Here is a 20159-nt window from a genome sequence, read left to right on the forward strand (position 1 = left end):
ATAATTTTTGAAAATCACCTAATTTCACCAAGTTAATGGATGATACTTTCCAAGACCCCATTAGACCAAATCAGATATTTCTGTGCCTGTGCAAGTGCACCGCCAGCTCCAGAGTGGGTGGTCCTTTTATCACTTAATGCTACCAAACAAAGCAGAGAAAATTATCACCAGTGAAAACTAAGGGTTTGTGTATGTGTATCATCTCTAATTAAAAAAACACACGTTATATTTTTGAAAGAAAACCTCAACTCCTTGAGAGAGATAACTTGTAGCAGCTTTATCCTTGAATACCTATTGAATAACTTGGAGAAATACAACTAAAGAATGATTGAATTATTGCCTTTTAAACATAAAAGCAATGTTTGAAATGTTCAGTTATCTCACATACGTTATTCAATCCTCACAACCTCATTTATAAGTAAGTCAGAATAACATAGTGGCTAAGAGCTTGCCCTTGGGGTCAGAGACACATGGGTTTAAATCTAAGCTCTGTATTTAATAGCTTTGTGACCTTGGACAAGTTACTTAATTTCTTATGCCACATGGGGTGAGGAATACCGTTTACCTTCACAGGATTCATTTGAGTATTGAGTATATCCATACAATAATATAATTATAGCCACCTAATACCTTATAACTGTTATCACTGTCATCTACTTGTTCTTCTTCATCATTGTCATGATCATTCTCATCATTTCAGAGATAAGAAATTAAGCCTGAGAGTAACTGATTCTTCTGAGCACATATAAGAAAACACTATGACCCATGACCAGAAGCCAGTTCTTCTCTTTCCTTTGACAAAGTTTTCTTTTTAAATATGTGAAGAGTTTTTCTCATGGAGTAGCTCCTGACTAATAATCTTCTAGAATAAGAGTAGTTAAATTTAACCAAGAGAAATTGCATTTAGTTATTAGGTGGCATTTTAATATGCTTGGATGCGCTTTGAAAGCATCGTTCTTTCTTGTTAAATTTTAAAAGACATAGATAGAGCCTTCCCTGTATAATTACTTATGCACTTGGAGACAAGTAGCTGGACCAAATTTTCTTTTAAGGCTAATTTTGGTTTTCTAATTTAGTGAGCATTGTGAATAGATGTTCCACAGAAGCCTGGGTTTATTTTCCAGCTCGAACAGGTAACGATTTTAATTGATCTTAATTATCTCAAGTTTCAAGAGCTAAGCATTTCTTTTTTTATATCTGGCTTGGAGATTTTTCCAATAAGCAATAATTTTAAGATCCCAAGAATCCTAAATTTCTAGAGCTGTATTAGTTTTCTATTGCTATGTAACAAAGGACCACCAACGTAGTGTCTTAAAAAAAAGAAAAAAAAAACTCATTTATTATCTTGCAGTTCTGCAGATCAGAAGTCTGGCAAGATGTGGCTGAATTCTCTGCTCAGGCTTCTTAAGTCATGTTGTCAGCTAACTACTTTCTCATCCAGTACAAAAGGTTCTTTCCGAGCTCATTTCTGTTGTTGGCAGATTTCAGTTCCTTGTAGTTATAGGACTGCCAACCCTATTTTCTTGCTGTCTGCCAGGCTGCTTTCAGCTCCTGGAGGGTCATTCACATTCTTGTCCCGTGACCTCCTCCATCTCAATCAAGGAGAACCCCTTTCACAGAGAAAATGCTCTGCTCTTTTGATTGGTTAGGACCATGCAGATCACTTCTCATTTGATTAACCAAGGCTAACTGCTTAGTAATCTGCATGAAATCTTCCAGAATCTCTTTTGACATAGAAAGTAACATCATCACAGGAATGATAGCCTACAGTATTCATAGGTTCTGCCCAAACTCAAGGGGAGGAGATTGTACAAGGGCGAGGATCATTGGGGGTCATCTTAGAAGATCACCTGTTCCCAGGACCCAGGGGACTACCAGGGAAGGTAGGTTTCTGCAGCTCTCTGAATAGCCATCTTATAATCTATTCTCAAACCAACTTTCTTTCCAACTTCCCTATTTCTATAAACATCATCCAAGTTTAGTATACATTGTATTAATTTTACTTTCAAGTGTATTTTATATATATCCTCTGTATCAGAACCATATCATTCATACATTCCTACTGGTGTCTGCTCTCTATGCATTCTCAGTCAGTGCTTTCACTTCCCTCCAGGACTGAAGCCATCCTGCAAAACAGTGAATGATTTTGCTTGAGATACATGGGTAAACTCTAATGAAATTGTCTATTACTTGGCTAATTGCAGCCAAGTGGTTTTCAATGGATTGACCAAATAATTTCCTCATTTGTCCCTTGCTCTTTGCTTGTAGAGATCCTGGAAGCAGAACCCAAATTAGGCACATAACTTAGTTTACAGAGAAAATAACTAAAACTATATTTACATCCAATTTTGCAGTTTTCAAAGGAGTCTTGTGTTAAAGAAGTGTCCTCGACATTGGTCCATCTTCAGTCTTTATCCCCTAAAACTTCTATGTAGTGTTTTGGGGGTTTGACCACAAATAATTCAATCTTTTTTTTTCTTTCTTTAAATTTTTTAGCTTCTCCACAGCATGTGGAGTTCTTGGGCCAGGGATCAGATGTGAGCTGCAGTTGTGGCCTATGCTATGGCTGTGGAAAACACCAGGTCCTTAACCCACTGTGCTGGGGTCAAGGATAGAACCTGTGTCCCAGGGCTCCAAAGGCACTGCTGATCCCATTGAGCCACAGCAGAAACTCCCACAAGTTCATTTTTGAAATCGTCTTTCTTCCTGGTTTCTCTAATATTGTTTTATTTGGGGTTTGTTCATATATCATGTCATGTGTGTCTGGCCTTGTCAACTTCTGGCCTTCTCTGGATGTATTATAGAAAGATACAAGTTTTGAAGACTTTTTCCTTGATTTTTTCTACTCTTTTATTTCATTTTTATATTTTTAACTGAAAAGTCTTATTCATCTTCATGTCTTTAATAATTACGTGTATTCGAATGAATCAAAATTCAGGGCCTAATCTTTCCTTGGCCGGCATCCCTATCTCCAGCTGACTCTTGTTCATTCCTGTATAGATGTTCTACCAGCCCCTTAAGCTCAACAATGTATCCAAAACAGGATATTTCATTCCTGCTTTATTTCATTTTTCTCACTTCAGTTATGGATTTCATAATCCTTTTAGTCACACAGGGTAGAAACTTTGGAAACATCTGCCCCTTTCCCCTCAAGTGTCACTGTCACCCCCTACCATTTCCATATTTTCTTTCAAATTTATCTTTGGCTTGCAATATCTGTTCTTCTATTGAAATGTACTCATTTTTTAGGTATAATTTCATTAAACCTCCCACTTATTCCTCATACCTGCCTTAAAACAAATCAGATATATCCCTGGAAACTTCAATTAGCACCATGGTTTTTGCTTCACTTTGGGTATGATTGTTTTGTATACATTGTCAGCCTTTAGCTGGTGACAGTTTCCTTAAGGACAGAGATCATTCCTGTGTCTCTTCAGTTTAGCTCTGTGCCTTTGGCAGTGTAGATGCTCCACAAATGTTGGTTGAATTCTCTGTGTCCCCCCATGCATTACAACATGCCTTTCGCATTCAAAAAGCAATATTGCTTTTCAGTCTTGTATATTACCTGAAATAGCACTTTCTTTCAAGACGCTTTCTAAATTCTTGATGATATTTCACTTTTCCACAGCTACAAAATTCTCCACTGGATTGACCCAGACAAGGCGGATGATCTCCCTTTAAAATGTCAATAGCAGTTCCTGTTGAGACTCAGCGATTTAAGAAACCGACTAGTATCCATGAGGATGCAGGTTCAATTCCTGGCCTCACTCAGTGGGTTAAGGAGCCGGTGTTGCCTTAAGCCATGATATAGGTCATTGACATAGCTCAGATCCTGCATTGCTATGGCTGTGGCATAGGCTGACAGCCACAGCTTCCACTGGACCTCTAGCCTGGGAACTTCTATATACCGCAGGTGTGGCTCTGAAAAGGAAAAAATGAGATGAAATGAAATGTCAACAATCTAGTATTAATTAAATCAAACTTATAAATTGGTCCTCTGATCACTAGTGCTGACATACTTTTTCCCCTATTTTGAGTGAGGTGGTGTTTTTTTTTTTATTTCTAGTTTGTTCTGAATTATTTATAAATATATCAAAGATTCCTCACAGTTTCCCAAGAGAAAATAAAATATATCTGCGATAATAAATCTTTAGATGTTTTTTAAAATTTTGTCATTAGAATTCAAGAATGAAGTGTATCCCTTATGAATCCTAATACACAAATTTTTTGATCTCCCATCGTGACATGACATGATTTCTTTTAAATATTTTTGTATAACTTAAGGGAATTTTTATGTTCCTGTGGTCTTCTTTGTAGTCTTTCATAAAAGAAAAGTATTTTATGTCCATAACATCTACTTTCCCAGCCATTATGTCATGAGCGAGCCCAATGTCTCTGAAAGGATTCTTTCTTGTGGGAGGCTCTGAAAGCATTCTTCTTTATTGACAGTCTCCAGATGATATATCCTCTTCAAGAGATATTTGAGTTGATACTCCTTGGTTTGTTTTACTTATGTAAACATCTTGGCTTCAACAAAGTCACAAAATTTTACCTGAATCTTTATTTTTTCATTAAAGTATAGTTAATTTACAATGTTGTATTAGTTTCAACAAAGTGATTCAGTTATATATATATTTTTCTTCAGATTCTTTCCCATTAAAGGTTATTAAAAGATATTGAATAGAGTTCCCTGTGCTATACAGTAGTCCTTGTTGTTTGCCTGCTTTATATATAGGACTGTGTATATGTTAATCTCAAACTCCCAATTTATCTCTCCCCCATTCCCCACTATCTCCTTTGGTAACCATAGGTTTGTTATCTATGTCTGTGAGTCTATCTACAAATAAATAGACTCACATAAATATATAAATAATAAACATAAATAAATAAGTTCATTAGTATCTTTTTTAGATTCTACATATAAGTGATATCATATGATATTTGTCTTCCTCTGTCTCCACTTATTTCACTTAACATGATAATCTCCATGTCCATACATGTTGCTGCAAATGCATTACTTCATCCTTATTTATGGCTGAGTAATATTCCATTGTGTTTGTGTATATATATACACATAAATGCATATATACCACATCTTCTTTATCCATTCATCTGTCTTTTATTTTTAACCCAGTATGTAAATTCATTCCTATTTTAAAATTTTTTTCTTTTTTGCTTTTTAGAGCTGCACCCATGGCATGTGGAAGTTCCCAGGCTAGGGGTCGAGTCGGAGCTGTTGCTGCCAGCCTACACCTCAGCCACAGCAACACCAGATCCCTGACTCACTGAGCGACTTTAGGGATCGAACCCGCATCCTTATGGATATTAGTCGGATTCATTTCCACTGCATCACAACAGAAACTCCCTCATTCCTATTTTTTAAATGAAACAAAGCATACTTTTGTTCTGTTCACCCCACGAGATCCTATGGAGTTTTTTTTTTTTTTTTTTAAAAACAAACTTAATAGGAAAAAATGCAACGTGGTATATTTAACTTAAATTTCATATTTTGCATTTTTTAAAGGCAAAAGTACGTTTGGAGTATCATAGCTCTTATTTATTTATATAAACAATAGATATAGTTCTTGCTGACATTATCCGTAGTTAATGGGCATTTATGTACAGCCTTATCTTTTCATTACTGAACCTGTGGCAATAGTTTATACCTGGGCTAAGATTTAGTAGAGTACATCTCATATGTTTCCCTCTATGGGATTAGTGAATTATTTGCGTGTACAAAGTAATTCACTAGGAAGAAAAATTGGGCTGGTGAGTTTGCTAAGAGACACAGAGGATTAACAGCCCATTAGGCTCATGCGACCTAATTTTGCATTGCACACGCCTCTTTCTCTGCTCTGTAGACACTGGAGGAAGTACCATCAACTGTAGAAGTATCCGAGTTTGGTGAAGAGTAAGGGGTTAGTATTTCCTGAACCTGGTTAAATAGATTAATTTATTCATACTGTTTCTCAAATATCTATAATGTGCTGGTCATTAATAATCAGTAATGAATGACACAGCTTAAATTGTAAGGACTTTGCTGTCTACCAAGTATTTTCTTCCAAAATATATGTTTTCAGGAGTTCCCATTGTGGCTCAGCGGTAATGAACCTTACTAGTATCCAGGAGGACGCAGGTTTGATCCATGACCTTGCTCAGTGGGTTAAGGATCTGGTGTTGCTGAGAACTGTGGTGTAGGTGGTAGATGCGGCTTGGATCCCACATTGCCATTGCTGTGGCATTGGCCGGCAGCTACAGCTCCAATACAACCTCTAGCCTGGAAACCTCCATATATCACAGGTGCGGCCCTAAAGAAACAAATAAATAAATAAATAAAATATACGTTTTTGTATATTTTACTCTACACCTAAAACTGTGAAACACATTGAAACGAAAATGATTTCTCCTGACCAAGACTAACCATGCTCTGTATCAATAAGCTGCTTTTAAGTATCTCTGAAGTAAACAAACTTCAGTCAGACATAGGTAGAGGAATTCAAGCCACTAAAAGAAATGTGGTCATTCATGTGCCACCTCTTATATCAAGATTGCCAATGCTCAGGGCTCCACATAAAGTTGCAATCGTTAGACCCTGCAAAACCCCAAGGGGCATTGTTTACATAAATTAGGATGCCAGGACACTGTCCACATAAATTACCATCTGCATGGCCAAAGGCCCCTATCCAGAAATGTTTTTTTCAGCCACCTCTTTCATGCCTTTTCAGGAACAAGAGTTACCAAGTTGTTTCTTGATTTCCGTTTGTTCAGTGCTTTTTGAACTCCTGCTATGTTCGGGGCACTTCTCTTCATGAAGTTATAGAGAGTTATAAGATAAATAACACATAAGTGTATAGTTTAATGGACAACATTAGAATGTAATAATTTCCTTTACAGACTCCAGATCCCAATGGAGTCACAAACAAGATAGGCTAATAAATGCATCTTCTTTCTTTCTCAGAAATCCCTTTTTTTTTTTTTTTTTTTTTTTTTTTTTGGCTGCCCTGCAGCATAGGGAGTTTCCTGGCCAGGGATCAGATCCCAGCTGCAGCTGTGACCTATGCCCAACAGGAATCCCATCTTAACCAGTGTGTTCAGGTTGGCCAAGAACTGGCAGTGGCGTTTATTTAAGGAAGGCCACATGGAGAAGCTGTTCTTGTTCCCTAGGTCCCTTAGCAAGCATTACCTCTGTGTGCCCTTGGTGCTTCCAGATCCCCAGGGAGGAGACTGGAAGGACAGACTTCTAAGAAGCAACCTTGACCTCATCAGCTAGGCTATGGTGCTGAGTAAACTCCTGAATTTCAGAATGAACTGGCCTGAGAGCCCAAGTGCTGATTGTTTTACTCAGGGTTCCAGTGGCCACATTGACAATTAAAACAAGCAAAATGGAAAGTGTCAGCATTCTCTCATGGCCATCTGTGACTTCTGTGTGCTGGTAATTAGAGTTCAGAGTGAAACTACCTGCCTGAACTGGCTTTCAGTTTTGTGATGAAAATCGAAGGAAAGCATTCTTCTATTTATGCCTGCTTATTGTTTTTTCCCCTCTAAACAACTTAGTGAAAAATTATGATATTAAATCATATAAGAGTCTGTGGCTATGTCACATTTCATTTCAAGTATTTAATACTTTGAAATATGAGACTATATCTAACTTAACTGTAAAATTAAATTTGCTATCCTGATCCAGGCATTCATTCTTTTTTTGTAGTGATAACCTTAAACCTTTCATTTTTATAAAATATGCAAATTTTTATTTTGCTATGAGAAATTATGAAACACGATCTGACTTGTTCTGATTGAGTTCTAACATTTTAATGCAAGTATTGTAGAAAGAAATAAAAGTTATGTTTATTTCCTTTAGCCATTACAGTAATTGTACAGCATGATCAGAAAGGAATAGGTTATTCATGACTGGAATCAAAGATTATAAACATCTTAGAACATGAAGAATGGCTAATACATGAAAACACATAGAAGCATATTATGTTGAATCACGTGAAATTGCTTTTTTTTTTTCTTTAGGGCCGCACCCAAGGCTTACAGACGTTCCCAGGCTACAGGGTGAATCAGAGCTGTAGCCGATGGCCTACACCACAGCCACAGCAACACCAGATCCAAGCCACGTCTGTGACACCACAGCTCATGGCAATGCTCAACCTACTGAGCAAGGCCAAGGATCAAACCTGCATCCTCAAGGATGCTAGTCAGATTTGTTTCTGCTGAGCCATGATGGGAACTCCTGGAATTGATATTTTTAGTAGGATAAAACGTGATCAAATGTTGGCAATTTTGTTTGGCTCAATTTATAGTCTGTTAGAAGATTTTATATATTCCTGTTACCTGGTTCTATCACAATGAAATTGTGTGATATTTAACACTGAGTTAGCCTTCTGTGGATAATCTAAGCTTGATGTCAGTTCTCTCTCTTGACTTAATTCCTGCTTTCAAACTGTTTGCCTATGCAATATGTCTATCCTCAAGTCATTATAAATGGGAGAATAAAAGCAGTATTAATTAATTTGGTTACTTAAAATAGAAGTTCAATATTTTTAAAAATATGAAAATTAGGGTGGAAGAATGGTTAAGACTGTGAATTAAACCACAATTGGGGGAATTATCTTGATTCATCCAAATGCACTACTCTGTTTCCAATCACCATATATAATAGATATTCGAGTAGGCTATAAAGTGAGTATGTTTCTAGGTGAGATCCAGATGATATTAAATTTTTAGCATATCTGCCGATTTTTAGCTTAAGTGGTTTACTAGGGCTAGTCCTTGCTCAGAGTCAGTTCTTGTGGCAGTTCTGTCACTGGCAGTCTGTGTGACGCGAGTTGAGTCCCCAACCTCTCTGGAAGCATTTTAGTTTAGTTTAGTTTTGCTTTCTTTTTTTTTTTTAGGTCTGCACTCATGGCATATGGAAGTGCCCAGGCTGCTAGGGGTTGAATCAGAGCTACAGATGCTGGCCTATGCCACAGCCACAGCCACGGGGAATCCGAGCCACATCTGCAATCCATACCACACCTCAAGGTGACGTCAGATCCTTAACCCAGTGAGCGAGGCCAGGGATCAAACCCACATCCTCATGGATACTAGTTGGGATTGTTAATTGCTGAGCCACGAAGGGAACTCCCTGGAAGCATTTTATTTTTTAACTTTACCAACAACTTAGAGTGAAGGTATAATTCACATTTTCTTAGCAACTCCATGGTTCCCAGGAGCCCAGAGATTGGAAGCATTGAATTAGAAAAGCTCTGTTCACCCTTCTTGGTCTCACATTCTAATTCCTATTAATCTAAGAGGAATTAGCAGCAATTGAGGAACAGCAAACAAACTGGAAATTTGAAAACAGAGAAGTGAGACTAACCACTCAAGCTGATAATTATGTATGAGTTCTTTCCATTTGACTGATGGCCAGAAACCAGAGACAGTGGAATTGATGAGCGAGGATGCCCTGCTGGTGCTGGCTGCAGCTTGAAAGGAAATAATCCAGATAATTGTTTAATTGGATGCTATTTAAAAAAAGAAGCTGGAACTCCCAAGAATCATGGTCCAGAGTAAACATCCTTTCAACCATATCAGTTAAATAAAAACCTGAGTATGTTGTATTGATGGCTAGCACCCATGAGGTTCCATTTTCACTGCCGAAAAAATATCCCTTTTAATCATTCCCTGTCAGTTTTAGTTTTCAGTGTACTTTTGGATAATAATTTTCCAGTATTATACTTAAAATAAAAATGGAAAATAAGTGAAATCTTAGCTACAGACGTAGTAGCAAGAGGGTGAAATTAAGTGCTTCAATGTGTATGATGGTTGAGACACACAGTGTCAGGAGTCAGCTTGGGTTTGAATCAACTTATAACACATATTTCATACAGTGTATAAAGTCCGTAACTCAGATACGATTATTTGAACTTTCTGTGACTCAGTTTCTGTTCTTGTAAATTGGAAGGAATGATAATAGAGATGTTATACTAGTTAATTTGTGTAAAGCTCTTATACCCATCCCTGACACATTACCAGTGGCATAAGCCTGTAAAAATAATCCGTTATTACTGTTTCCTTCAGAGAGGTTTCACATAAAAGAGACTCTTTTTGTATAACTTGAGTCATGGCTCTTTTAAACTGGTGTTTTAACTGAATTATCATAGCATCGTAAAGTTTATCAATTTTACAACAGAAAAACAAACCACAAGCTCAGAAAAATAAAGCACTTGCTTCTATATCTATGTCTATATAAGGCACTGAGTATAATTTTGGAAGTGGAATGACCAATTAATGTATTTTGGTCCCTGCTTTCCTTTTATTTTTTCCATTGTTTCAGACTTAATTTTAGGCTTTTTCTGTGCTCTGTACACATTCATATTTAATGGTTGCCATTTTTATTCTTTTTGTATACTAAATATTAAATATCAGGCGGGGGAGTTGCCGTCGTGGCGCAGTGGTTAACGAATCCGACTAGGAACCATGAGGTTGCAGGTTCGGTCCCTGGCCTTGCTCAGTGGATTAAGGATCCGGTGTTGCCGTGAGCTATGGTGAAGGTCACATACGCGGCTCGGATCCCGCGTTACTGTGGCTCTGGTGTAGGCCGGCAGCTACAGCTCTGATTCGACCCCTAGCCTGGGAACCTCCATATGCCGCTATGCTTCAGGAGCGGCCCTAGAAAAGGCAAAAAGACAAAAAAAAAAAAAAAAAAAGAAGAAAGAAAAAAGAAAATATCAGGCAGAATACCTCCTTTAATATCCCTTTGGAGTAATAAAATATTACCGGTAACTTTTTCTTGAGATCAGAAGCAATACTCTTTGTCAAAGCCGAAGTACTTAATAAAATCAGAAAAATTTCTATGAAAAGCTCTCAGGAAGAGTATTATTATATTTTGGATAAATGAAATATATCATATAAAGCAAACACCTAAGATGTGAGTTGGCACAGATTTGGTCTTAGGAAGCTCTTACAACAGGTTATGATAAGTTCTAATTACCAAAGAGTTTTCATGATTAATTTTAATGACTTTATTCACAGTGAGGTTATTAGCCTGAGTAAGAAAAACTCTTTTATAAATCTTGTAATAGATGAGGTTTATGATTGCTCAAGCAAATATTTATCCCCAAACCCCAGATTTTGACACCTAAAAACATGACTCAATTAGTATTCAATTTTACAATATCAGTTTACACATTTAGACCAATGAAGTAACATTAGAATATGAATTTCTTTTTTTTTAATTAATTAATTTATTTTGTCTTTTTGCCTTTTCTAGGGCCGCTCCTGAAGCATATGGAGGTTCCCAGGCTAGGGGTCCAATCGGAGCTGCAGCCGCCGGCCTACACCACAGCCACAGCAACGCGGGATCCGAGCCGCGTCTGCAAGCTACACCACAGGTCACGGCAACGCCGGCTCCTTTAACCCACTGAGTAAGGCCAGGGACCGAACCTGCAACCTCATGGTTCCTAGTCAGATTCGTTAACCACTGTCCCACGACGGGAACTCCAGAATATGAATTTCTATGTAAACCAACTGTCCTCACATAAACAGGGTTCTAGATAGCTATTGGGGAAAGTGCAGGAATGATACTAAAAGTCCTAACCTTTCAACCACAGACTTAGACCAGTAGAATGGATGCTGGAGATAAAACTGGAATGAGGTGCTGGAGTATCCCTATTTCACCAGGAATTCACCCTGTAGTGCTGGATAAGAGGGACATGGGAGACCTGGTGAAGGACTGCGGGGAGGCAAAGAAGGGGGAGCTTGAGAATTAGGATCCCAACCATTTACCACCCTGCACACTCATACAGTACATCCTGAAGAACTATACATATTCGTAACATCCTTGCGAAACACACAAAGGAAAATTTATGAGTGATGAGGAAATATACCCTTATTATCAAAAGGATCTTCAAAGAATAATACACACACACACACACACACACACACACACACACACTTCATGGAAGTTGTGATAGTATTCTTCTTGACAGAAGAAATTGTGATAATTTCCTTCAAATTTGCTTAAAGTTTCCCAAGCTCAAAAAGACAAAAACAAACAAATTGACAACCTGGAGTAAAATTTGCTTAAAATTCCATTATTCTTTTGTTTGACTGTGTAATATTTGTGGTTTTTTTCTGTTGTATTTTAATAATTATTTAGAATTTCTCCCATGCCCATTTAATCTGATCAAATTTCTGGAAATGCTCAAAGATATTCTAAACAGTAGCAAAGACAATCTTTAATTTATATTTTAGAGATCATGAGTCAAATCCTTTTGAGAGTCTGCAATTTTAATAAAATAAGTAATTTTTTTTAGAAATTTTTATTTTCTAAATTAAAAAAATGTGTGTGTTCTATTTATTGGGGGCTGCTAATCTAAAGGAAGTTCATTAAATTCATTTTATCAACTTGTTCCAAATAAAAAGTCGTGAAAAGGAAATCCAAAATTTTAGTGAAGAAATTTGTATTTTACTCAACTATTAAGAGAATTCTATAATGATTCATATTCTTGTATTTTTTTCAACTATTAAGAGAATTCTATAATGATTCATATTATTAAGTGTCAATTATTATGACACTGAAAGGCAAAAGCAAGTAGTTAATTGCCAAAATGAATGTGTGTTCAGAATTTCCTTCATGGCTCAGCAGTTAACGAACCCCATTAGCATCCATGAGGATGCAGGTTTGATCCCTGGCCTTACTCAGTGGGTTAAGGATCCGGCGTTGCCATGAGCTGTGGTGTAGGCACAGACATGGCTCAGATCCCGCGTTGCTGTGGCTGTGGTGTAGGCTGGCAGCTATAGCTCTAATTCGACCCCTAGCCTGGGAACTTCCATATGCTGCGGGTGTGTCCCTAAAAGAAAAAGTGTAAAAAAAAAAAAAAAAAAAAAAAAAGAATGTATGTTCTTTTATGGTATCATTCACCTCCATATTTTTTCTTCCATTTTTCCTTTTTTTCTCTATTTCCTTTATTCTTTTACATTAAAATTATTTTCAAAATATTTATTCACTTTTATTTTCACTTTTTTATTTCAAAACAATATACAGATATAAAGATAGCTGTGAAAACAGAGGCTTAACTATATTACGGACAGTTTTCTGAAAGATAGTGCTTTCACTGTCCATATTTTAGATTTACTTTGAATGTCAGTATTAAAGACTAATTTAAGTATTTTTTTAAATTTTTATACAAAGCTTAGTTGATAATTGCTACAATTTTTGCAAATATTCTTTGACCTCCATCTGCACATAATTATGCAAGATTTTACAGAGGATGAAAAATATATAAGAGAGAAATCTCAGGCCCCTTGTTATCTTGTAGTGAGGGATGGGGATCAGACGTGGTGTGACCTGGGAAAGTCCCTAGGTCACAAGCCACCTCTGATGGGAGCCCTCTGAAGAGAAGGGCCATGCAATTGGCATGAAGTGGTGGTTCCTCTACGGAGCGCGTCAGGCTAAGGGGATGATGAAAGGACCAAGTCTAACTATGCCCCTCTTTTGTAGGATGATAATGGAACACAAAGACCCCGTTACGCATCAGCCTTAAGCTTATGTATATATTTTTTTCACCCCCTTCAGTAAAACAACATACATGTGTACATGTAATGAGAGTTGCAACCAGTGCTCTCTTTGGGACATATATTGCACTGACCAAGGTTATCTGTAATATTCTGTTATTTGTTCTGTAATCATTACCTTATTGTTCTCTAGGGAAAATCTTGGAAAAGATGCTGTCATCCCTTCTTCTAATTGATTTTTAAAAAATTTTTATTGGAGTATAATTGACTTGTAATGTTGTATTAGTTTAAGGTGTATAGCAAAGTGAATTAGTCATGCTTATAGCCATTCCTTTTTTTTCCCATACAAGTTATTACAGAATTTTGGCTAGATTTCCTTGTGTTGTACAGTAGGTCCCTGTTAGTTATCTATTTTATGTATAGTAATGTGTATAAAGAAAGCTCTTAATTTGCTTCTTTTTTCATCTTCCTTTTGGGTGAGTATGCTTTAGGATAGGTACTTGGCAAGGGGTAGACATTTAATACAGCAGATCACATGCATTCTCCACTCTATATTATTATGCCTAATGTTCTTTACTGGCTGTCTTGTTCCTTGCAGGACGGTTCTTTTCACTCTGACTTCTGTGGTTGTACTTGTCATTACAACTGACTGGATCAGCTGGGACAAGCTGAATCGGGGATTTTTGCCCAGTGATGAAGTTTCCAGAGCCTTCCTGGCTTCTTTCATCTTGGTCTTTGACCTCCTTATTGTAATGCAGGTAAGTGTCTTTGTATTTTCCTCCTCTCACAGAAGCCATTCCAGGCTTTGTTCTCAGTACAACAAACACTAGCCAGTGAAAGGCTCCATAAAGCTGGAGAAATGCATAGTGTACAGTTGCTATTAATGGATCCTTCTCTGATCATATTTTCTGCAATTTTACTGGGAGGACAGGCCCATTGGGTTTTAATGAGAAGGGCACCAAAAATTCATTGTATGACTATTACAGGGTGGCTCCTGGAAACCATACAGAATGGTTGTGTTTGTGGGTTTTTTGTTGGTTTTTTTGTTTGTTTTGTTTTGGCCACTGCTTCAGAGAAAAAATAAAACCAAAAAAAACAAAAAACAAAAAACAAAAAGACACCTGTCGTTTAGAAAATGGAACACTGCAGAGATGAGGATGATATAAAGCCAACAAAGCAGAGGTAAGCAAATGCCAAAGCAACTCAGGGTTATAGAGCAGTGGAAATAAAATCATATAAAGATGCTTTTTCTGGTTATGGAAATTATCACTTTCTTTCAGTATTCACCAGAGATCATTCCATTTTCATGTAAACAATATTTCTGCCCTGCTTAGCAACAGATTGTTTGTACAATAGCATCATGCTATCCAGTGCAACTCATGTAATCTTCTGGTGTGAATGCTTTGGGGTTTTAGGGGTGTTCCTTGAACAGGGCAGAAAGAGACATTAACCATTACTTGGCACTTTATCTTGTTCATTAAATGTCCATCCATTTGCTAGACATTTTCTTATTCCTTTCAGAAGGCAATCTTGGGTCTTCCCCTCCAGAGGCATTATAAGTCAACCAGAACAAAGGCTCCATTGCTGAAGGGAAAGTAAACTTCATTGTGTTCTGAATTTATGTGAGATTTCACAAGATAGCAGATTGCTTTTCTCATTTCTAGAGGCAAAGAGAGGCCTTTATAAGAGATAGTCTTTAGTGTTTTAAAAGAGAATAACAATCTGTTGTGGATGGGTTTTTTTTGTTGTGGTGGTTGTTGTTTTATTTTATTTTATTTTTTTTGTATATATCATAGCCCAGGCATGAGGCTCAAGATGGTTCCTAGAGGATATTACTGTTTTAATGGATGACAGTTTAAAATATATTATTGCTTTTAAAAATGAAACTGAATACTTGGTCTCATCTAAAAATTGATGTATTTTTTAAAACTTCCCGTGGGATAGTTTAGCATAGTGAAAAAAGCCCTGGACTTCAAGTAAGGAAGCAATGGCAAGGTTCTATATCTGTCTTTCTTTTTCTATAGGACCTCCTCTGGATATTTGTAAAATTGAATTTATAGCACTCATACAGCACTGTCATTCATTACTTGTTTAGAGGTTATTTTTATCTTCTTGCATCTCATACCCCTCCTAAAATAATATAAGGCCTTATGTAAAATATCTACTTTGGCCAAGTGGCCTATTGGCACCTCTCCAAACCTATCTTAAAGTCAAGGTATTAGTAGCCAAGTAAGCCATTGTCTTTTAATTTGTTTAAGTTAGTATAGGTGAAAGCATAAATTTCCTGATTTCCTGCTACCATCCACCACTTTCTATTCTCTTTCTGTAGTTTTAATTATTCTTCCAGTTCACTAAATCAGGGACTTGGAATGGGAAAATGTTACAATTTGCAGCTGTTATGGACTCACTCAAAAAAGTACTTACTAAAGAGGGGAGGAAGGAAAGATAGTTAAGATTTATGCAGGCAGAGTCAGCAGGATTTGGAAGGGAAAAGAATTCAACATGAAGAAAATGGCATGAAAATGCAGAGTCAGTGAAGTACTGGTGTGTTCACTGAGTGGCCAGAGTACCAAGTGACTGAAGACAGAGAGTTCGTGATGAGGAATATATCATTTTGGACCATTTGGGCGACAATTAACAGTAACTGCCAAGCTGACTTAACAAAAGGGGGAAATGCATTACTGTGTTATGAGGGTGTCCTGTAGAATTAAAGAGGAATGCAGTAGCATTTTTGGGACACATAAAAGCAGATGTAACAGGGAACCTGGACCTAGCTCTCATTCTCCATCTCTCTCTTTCGCTTATTTTTTTCCCCACTTCTGCTTTCTTTTTCCCTTATACTATAAAGTAGGTTTTCAGTTCTCCTGTTCCTATGGAAGAAAATGGACACAGCCAACACCGCAGAGGCACTCTCTAGCTGTCAGATCTAATTCTGGATTCTAGGGCAGGGATAGCTGGGACTGGATTGTCCTATGCCCATCTGTGAACTGGGTGGGCAGTCCCAAAGAAAAACAAGAGAGGCTGGGATTCAAAGGCCAAATTAATAGGTGTCTAATACAAGAAAGAGTAAAAAATGAAGCCCCCAAATAGGTCTGTTAACTCTTACTGAATCAGCCAACCAGGACAATTGATTTATCTTTTGCTGTGTCTCTTGTAGCCTAATCTTTCCTTCTCATTTCTCTGCACCATTCCAGTCCTGACTCTCCTCTGCTATTGTAAAATCATGTTCCTGTGTAACCTTCCAGACATCCCCTTGTCCCATACACCCTATAGAGCTTAACGCTCATAACCTTCCAGTCTGAAATATCATATTGTATATTTCACTTCTCAACCCAAAATATTGTCAGTGACTCCCATTGTCCAAGAACAAAGTCCAGACTTCAGGAGGTTTCTCAGTACCCTCTGTGGTCTGGTCTTGGCTGTGTTTTCGCCTACATTTTCTATGGTCTGTATCTACCCAAGCCCCAAGGCTAATACTTGGCCCCGACTACACATGCTTCTTCCAGGATGCCTGTGAGCCTTGTTTTCCTTTCCAGATTGTGTCTCTCTCCTGCTCTGCTTGTGTAGACTTTACCATGGAAGACCATTCCAACACCCCCTCATTAAAGTTACTTCCTCCTTGCAACTCCTGAAACACATCCTACAAGAACAGCAAATCAGCGTTTCACCTTTTCCTGCTCTATAGAGCAGAAGGCATAGCTTAAAACCATATATCCATGGAGCTGCTGTAGCACAGAGCCTTATATGGGCAGCAGTAGGCCCAGGGTAATAACTGCTTGATGAGGACAAAGAAGTGGTATTTTAGCACTGAGTCTCAAGCAAACTTTGTCCTCTTTGGGAATGTCATGTTGAAGTTCAAGGAGCTAGTGCATGTGCTGAGAGAGTGGACTGAAGGAAACAGAGCCCCAAAGGCATATATATTCAAATTTCTAAAATATATAGAACACCAATATCCTAACAAGTCCACTACCAACTAAACAATTATCTAATCCACTTCACAGTCACATATTCCAGACAAGAGAAAAATAGAAAAGTAGCATAATAGGTGGAAATAGAGGGGGTGGTTTTACTAAAAGGTTTTCCCTTGTTAAAATTATTTAAGTGATTTAAAAGCAATCGACCCTAGGCTTTTCTAATGGTCGGAAAATTCAACTTATATGATTGAAAGATATTTTAATGGTTTTTTTTTTTTTTTAAAGAAAAGAAACCATTAAGATATGATACTACTGCTGTAAAGATTTTATTGTAACAAAATTAGTCAGTCAATTCTGAAATACACTTAGTGTAAGTACAATTATATATTTTTATGAGTATCTTTTAAATAAAATTCTTTCTACATTTATTGTGAAAACGATTTATGGTAGCACATTTTTCTACAGTTTTAGTAAATTCACTAGAACTAAGGCATAAACAGATGCCAATAAAATATAGTATGTCTAATATAAATCACACAATACCACAGAACATAAGAAATGAATTGTAAAGAATGCTTCCTTCTGAGGACATCTTATCTCAAATTCATTTAATATTTATGTCATTTAACTTTTATATACTACTTTAAGTCCTTGCATAAGTATTTAATTTGCAGTTATATTCTACCTACTCACTTTTTTTCTGCTAGATTGAAGAAAAGATATACCTAAGACAAATAAGAATAAAAATATGATGTGTTGTAGAGTAAGCAAAAAACAGAAAAGTGTCTTAAGAGTTCATGGGGGGTGGGGAGAGGGGGAGAGAGAGAAAGAGAGCTCTGTGTAGACAGAGTAGCATCAGAGCAGCATCTACTCCTTAGACTAGGAGTACAGGCAGCTAGAATTTGAAAAGGCAGAACAATGAACTAGCTTTTTTTCCAGCTAGGAGTAGTATCATAATCATCAAGGTGAGAATTCAGTTTTGTTCCATTAAGTTCAGAAAGCGTTTACAAATTCATTCCTAGTATGCATTGCACCAGGTGCTGGAGACAGGGGACAAGACAAAGGGAGATGAAAGATCAGTGACACTGTCCTCAGGAGTTTGTAGCTGCATAGAGGAATCCACAATTTAATAGAATAAATGTGAGTTGAAAACGAGAGACATTTAAGAAAGCCTGCCTTTATTTAGATGGGTGATTCAGACAGTGGAAATTCCTACCTTGCCACTTTTAAATTCAAATAACCCACCCTCCCAGGATCTAGTTGCTGATATGAAGGCTTTAGAAGAAGGAAGTTTCTCTTCATAAGCTCAAGAGCATTCTGGGCTTTTTTTTTTTTTTTTTAACTAGATAAAAAGAGAGAAAGAGGGAAAGAGGGAAGAGAAAGGGCAGAGAGATGAGGAGCCAGAAAGATGGACATAGGCAGGCATGAGCTAAAGAGTCAGTAAAATTCTCCAGTGTATGTGGGTGGGTGGAGGCAGTGGCAATGACCAGGGAGGCTGAAGTTATGTCTGTTATTACATCTGTTTCTTTTATTCTTGGTTTCTCACAAATACTGTATGTAACTGAACTCTAGGGAATTGGTGTAGGGAAATTAAAAAACTATTGAGTTGCACAACTGGATGAATGGAGCCTAGGATTCGAGGTAGCATCTGCTGCACATAGTGCCCAGGAGGCGGAGGACGCGAACCTTTCTTCTTTCTTCTTAACAGCCTTTCCTCTAGAAAGCTTCTTTCATCTCTGTGTATCTTAGATTTATGTATATAATTAGATACATAAATAATATAGTAAAATAATGTAGATAATATAGATAAAATATGCCTTATGTATGTAATAGTTTTATGTGCTTCAAGGTGATAAGAGAAATCTTTTAGAAGAGAAGCTTTTAAAGGGAAGAAGAAAGACTCAAGAATCATCTTTTGGGGAATATGTGTGTGGAAACACTGTTGATACATTTGTTCAATTCTTCTCTGTCTTGTAATTTATCTGTGTACCTGCCTATCACCTTTGTACCTACATACCTGCCTTCCTCCTGTAAGGTGAGCTTGAGAGGAAATGTGGGTTCTTTTCAGGTTTTTCCTTCCCACAGCTAACTCACGTACAGCAGCTTTACCATGAATATTTTGATGAATGAAAGAACAAAGGAATGAACATAACATTATTTCAGAAAAGCCAAAGCACGTGAGATTTTTCAAGAAGTAAAATGTTTACCAACAACAGGAGAATGAATCATCAGTAACATTAGATTAGGTCATTTCCACTGAAGTATGACCCTGCCATAATTAAATATCCAAATAAAAATCTGAAATAAAATGCTCAGTTAAGTATTAAAAAGGACTCTTGGTCTAGTTGGAAAGCACTTAAGAGAGAAGTGATATTTCCTGAAAAGTAATTCTTAATGCCCTGAAAAAATAATTATGAACATTGCACTCTACAAACATTTCACTTTGTAACATCTAAAATGTGTTTCTTTTCTGTTCTGTGCATCATTCTCAGAAGCAGGTTGACTGGTTTAAAAAAATAGACATTATGATTCTTGATATACTTTATTTTAAAACTCCGTGGAGCTGACTTTAGTATTGCACTTCTTTCAAGGTCATAAATTTTGAAAGTGTTATCAATTCCTTTAGAACAGAGGGCAGAGCAACAAGCATGAAGCTATTTTAATTAAATAGCCATGGTGTTTTGACAAGTTGGCATATATTTTCAGGATAAGTTATTTCAGCTATTTTGTTTACACGCTGCA

General features: G+C 37.1%; 1 protein-coding gene across 9 annotated transcripts in view; it reads left to right on the forward strand.

Moving 5' to 3' along the window:
- TMEM117 (transmembrane protein 117) overlaps positions 1-20159 on the forward strand; it is a 485759-nt gene that overhangs the window by 388627 nt on the left and 76973 nt on the right. For all 9 annotated transcript variants that reach the window (XM_021092567.1, XM_021092568.1, XM_021092570.1 and 6 more), the window contains one exon: positions 14102-14261. In XM_021092567.1, the coding sequence (XP_020948226.1) occupies positions 14102-14261 (160 nt within the window). The remainder of the gene's footprint in view (positions 1-14101; positions 14262-20159) is intronic.

Source organism: Sus scrofa, chromosome 5 (assembly GCF_000003025.6).
Source record: "Sus scrofa isolate TJ Tabasco breed Duroc chromosome 5, Sscrofa11.1, whole genome shotgun sequence".
Taxonomy (NCBI): domain Eukaryota; kingdom Metazoa; phylum Chordata; class Mammalia; order Artiodactyla; family Suidae; genus Sus; species Sus scrofa.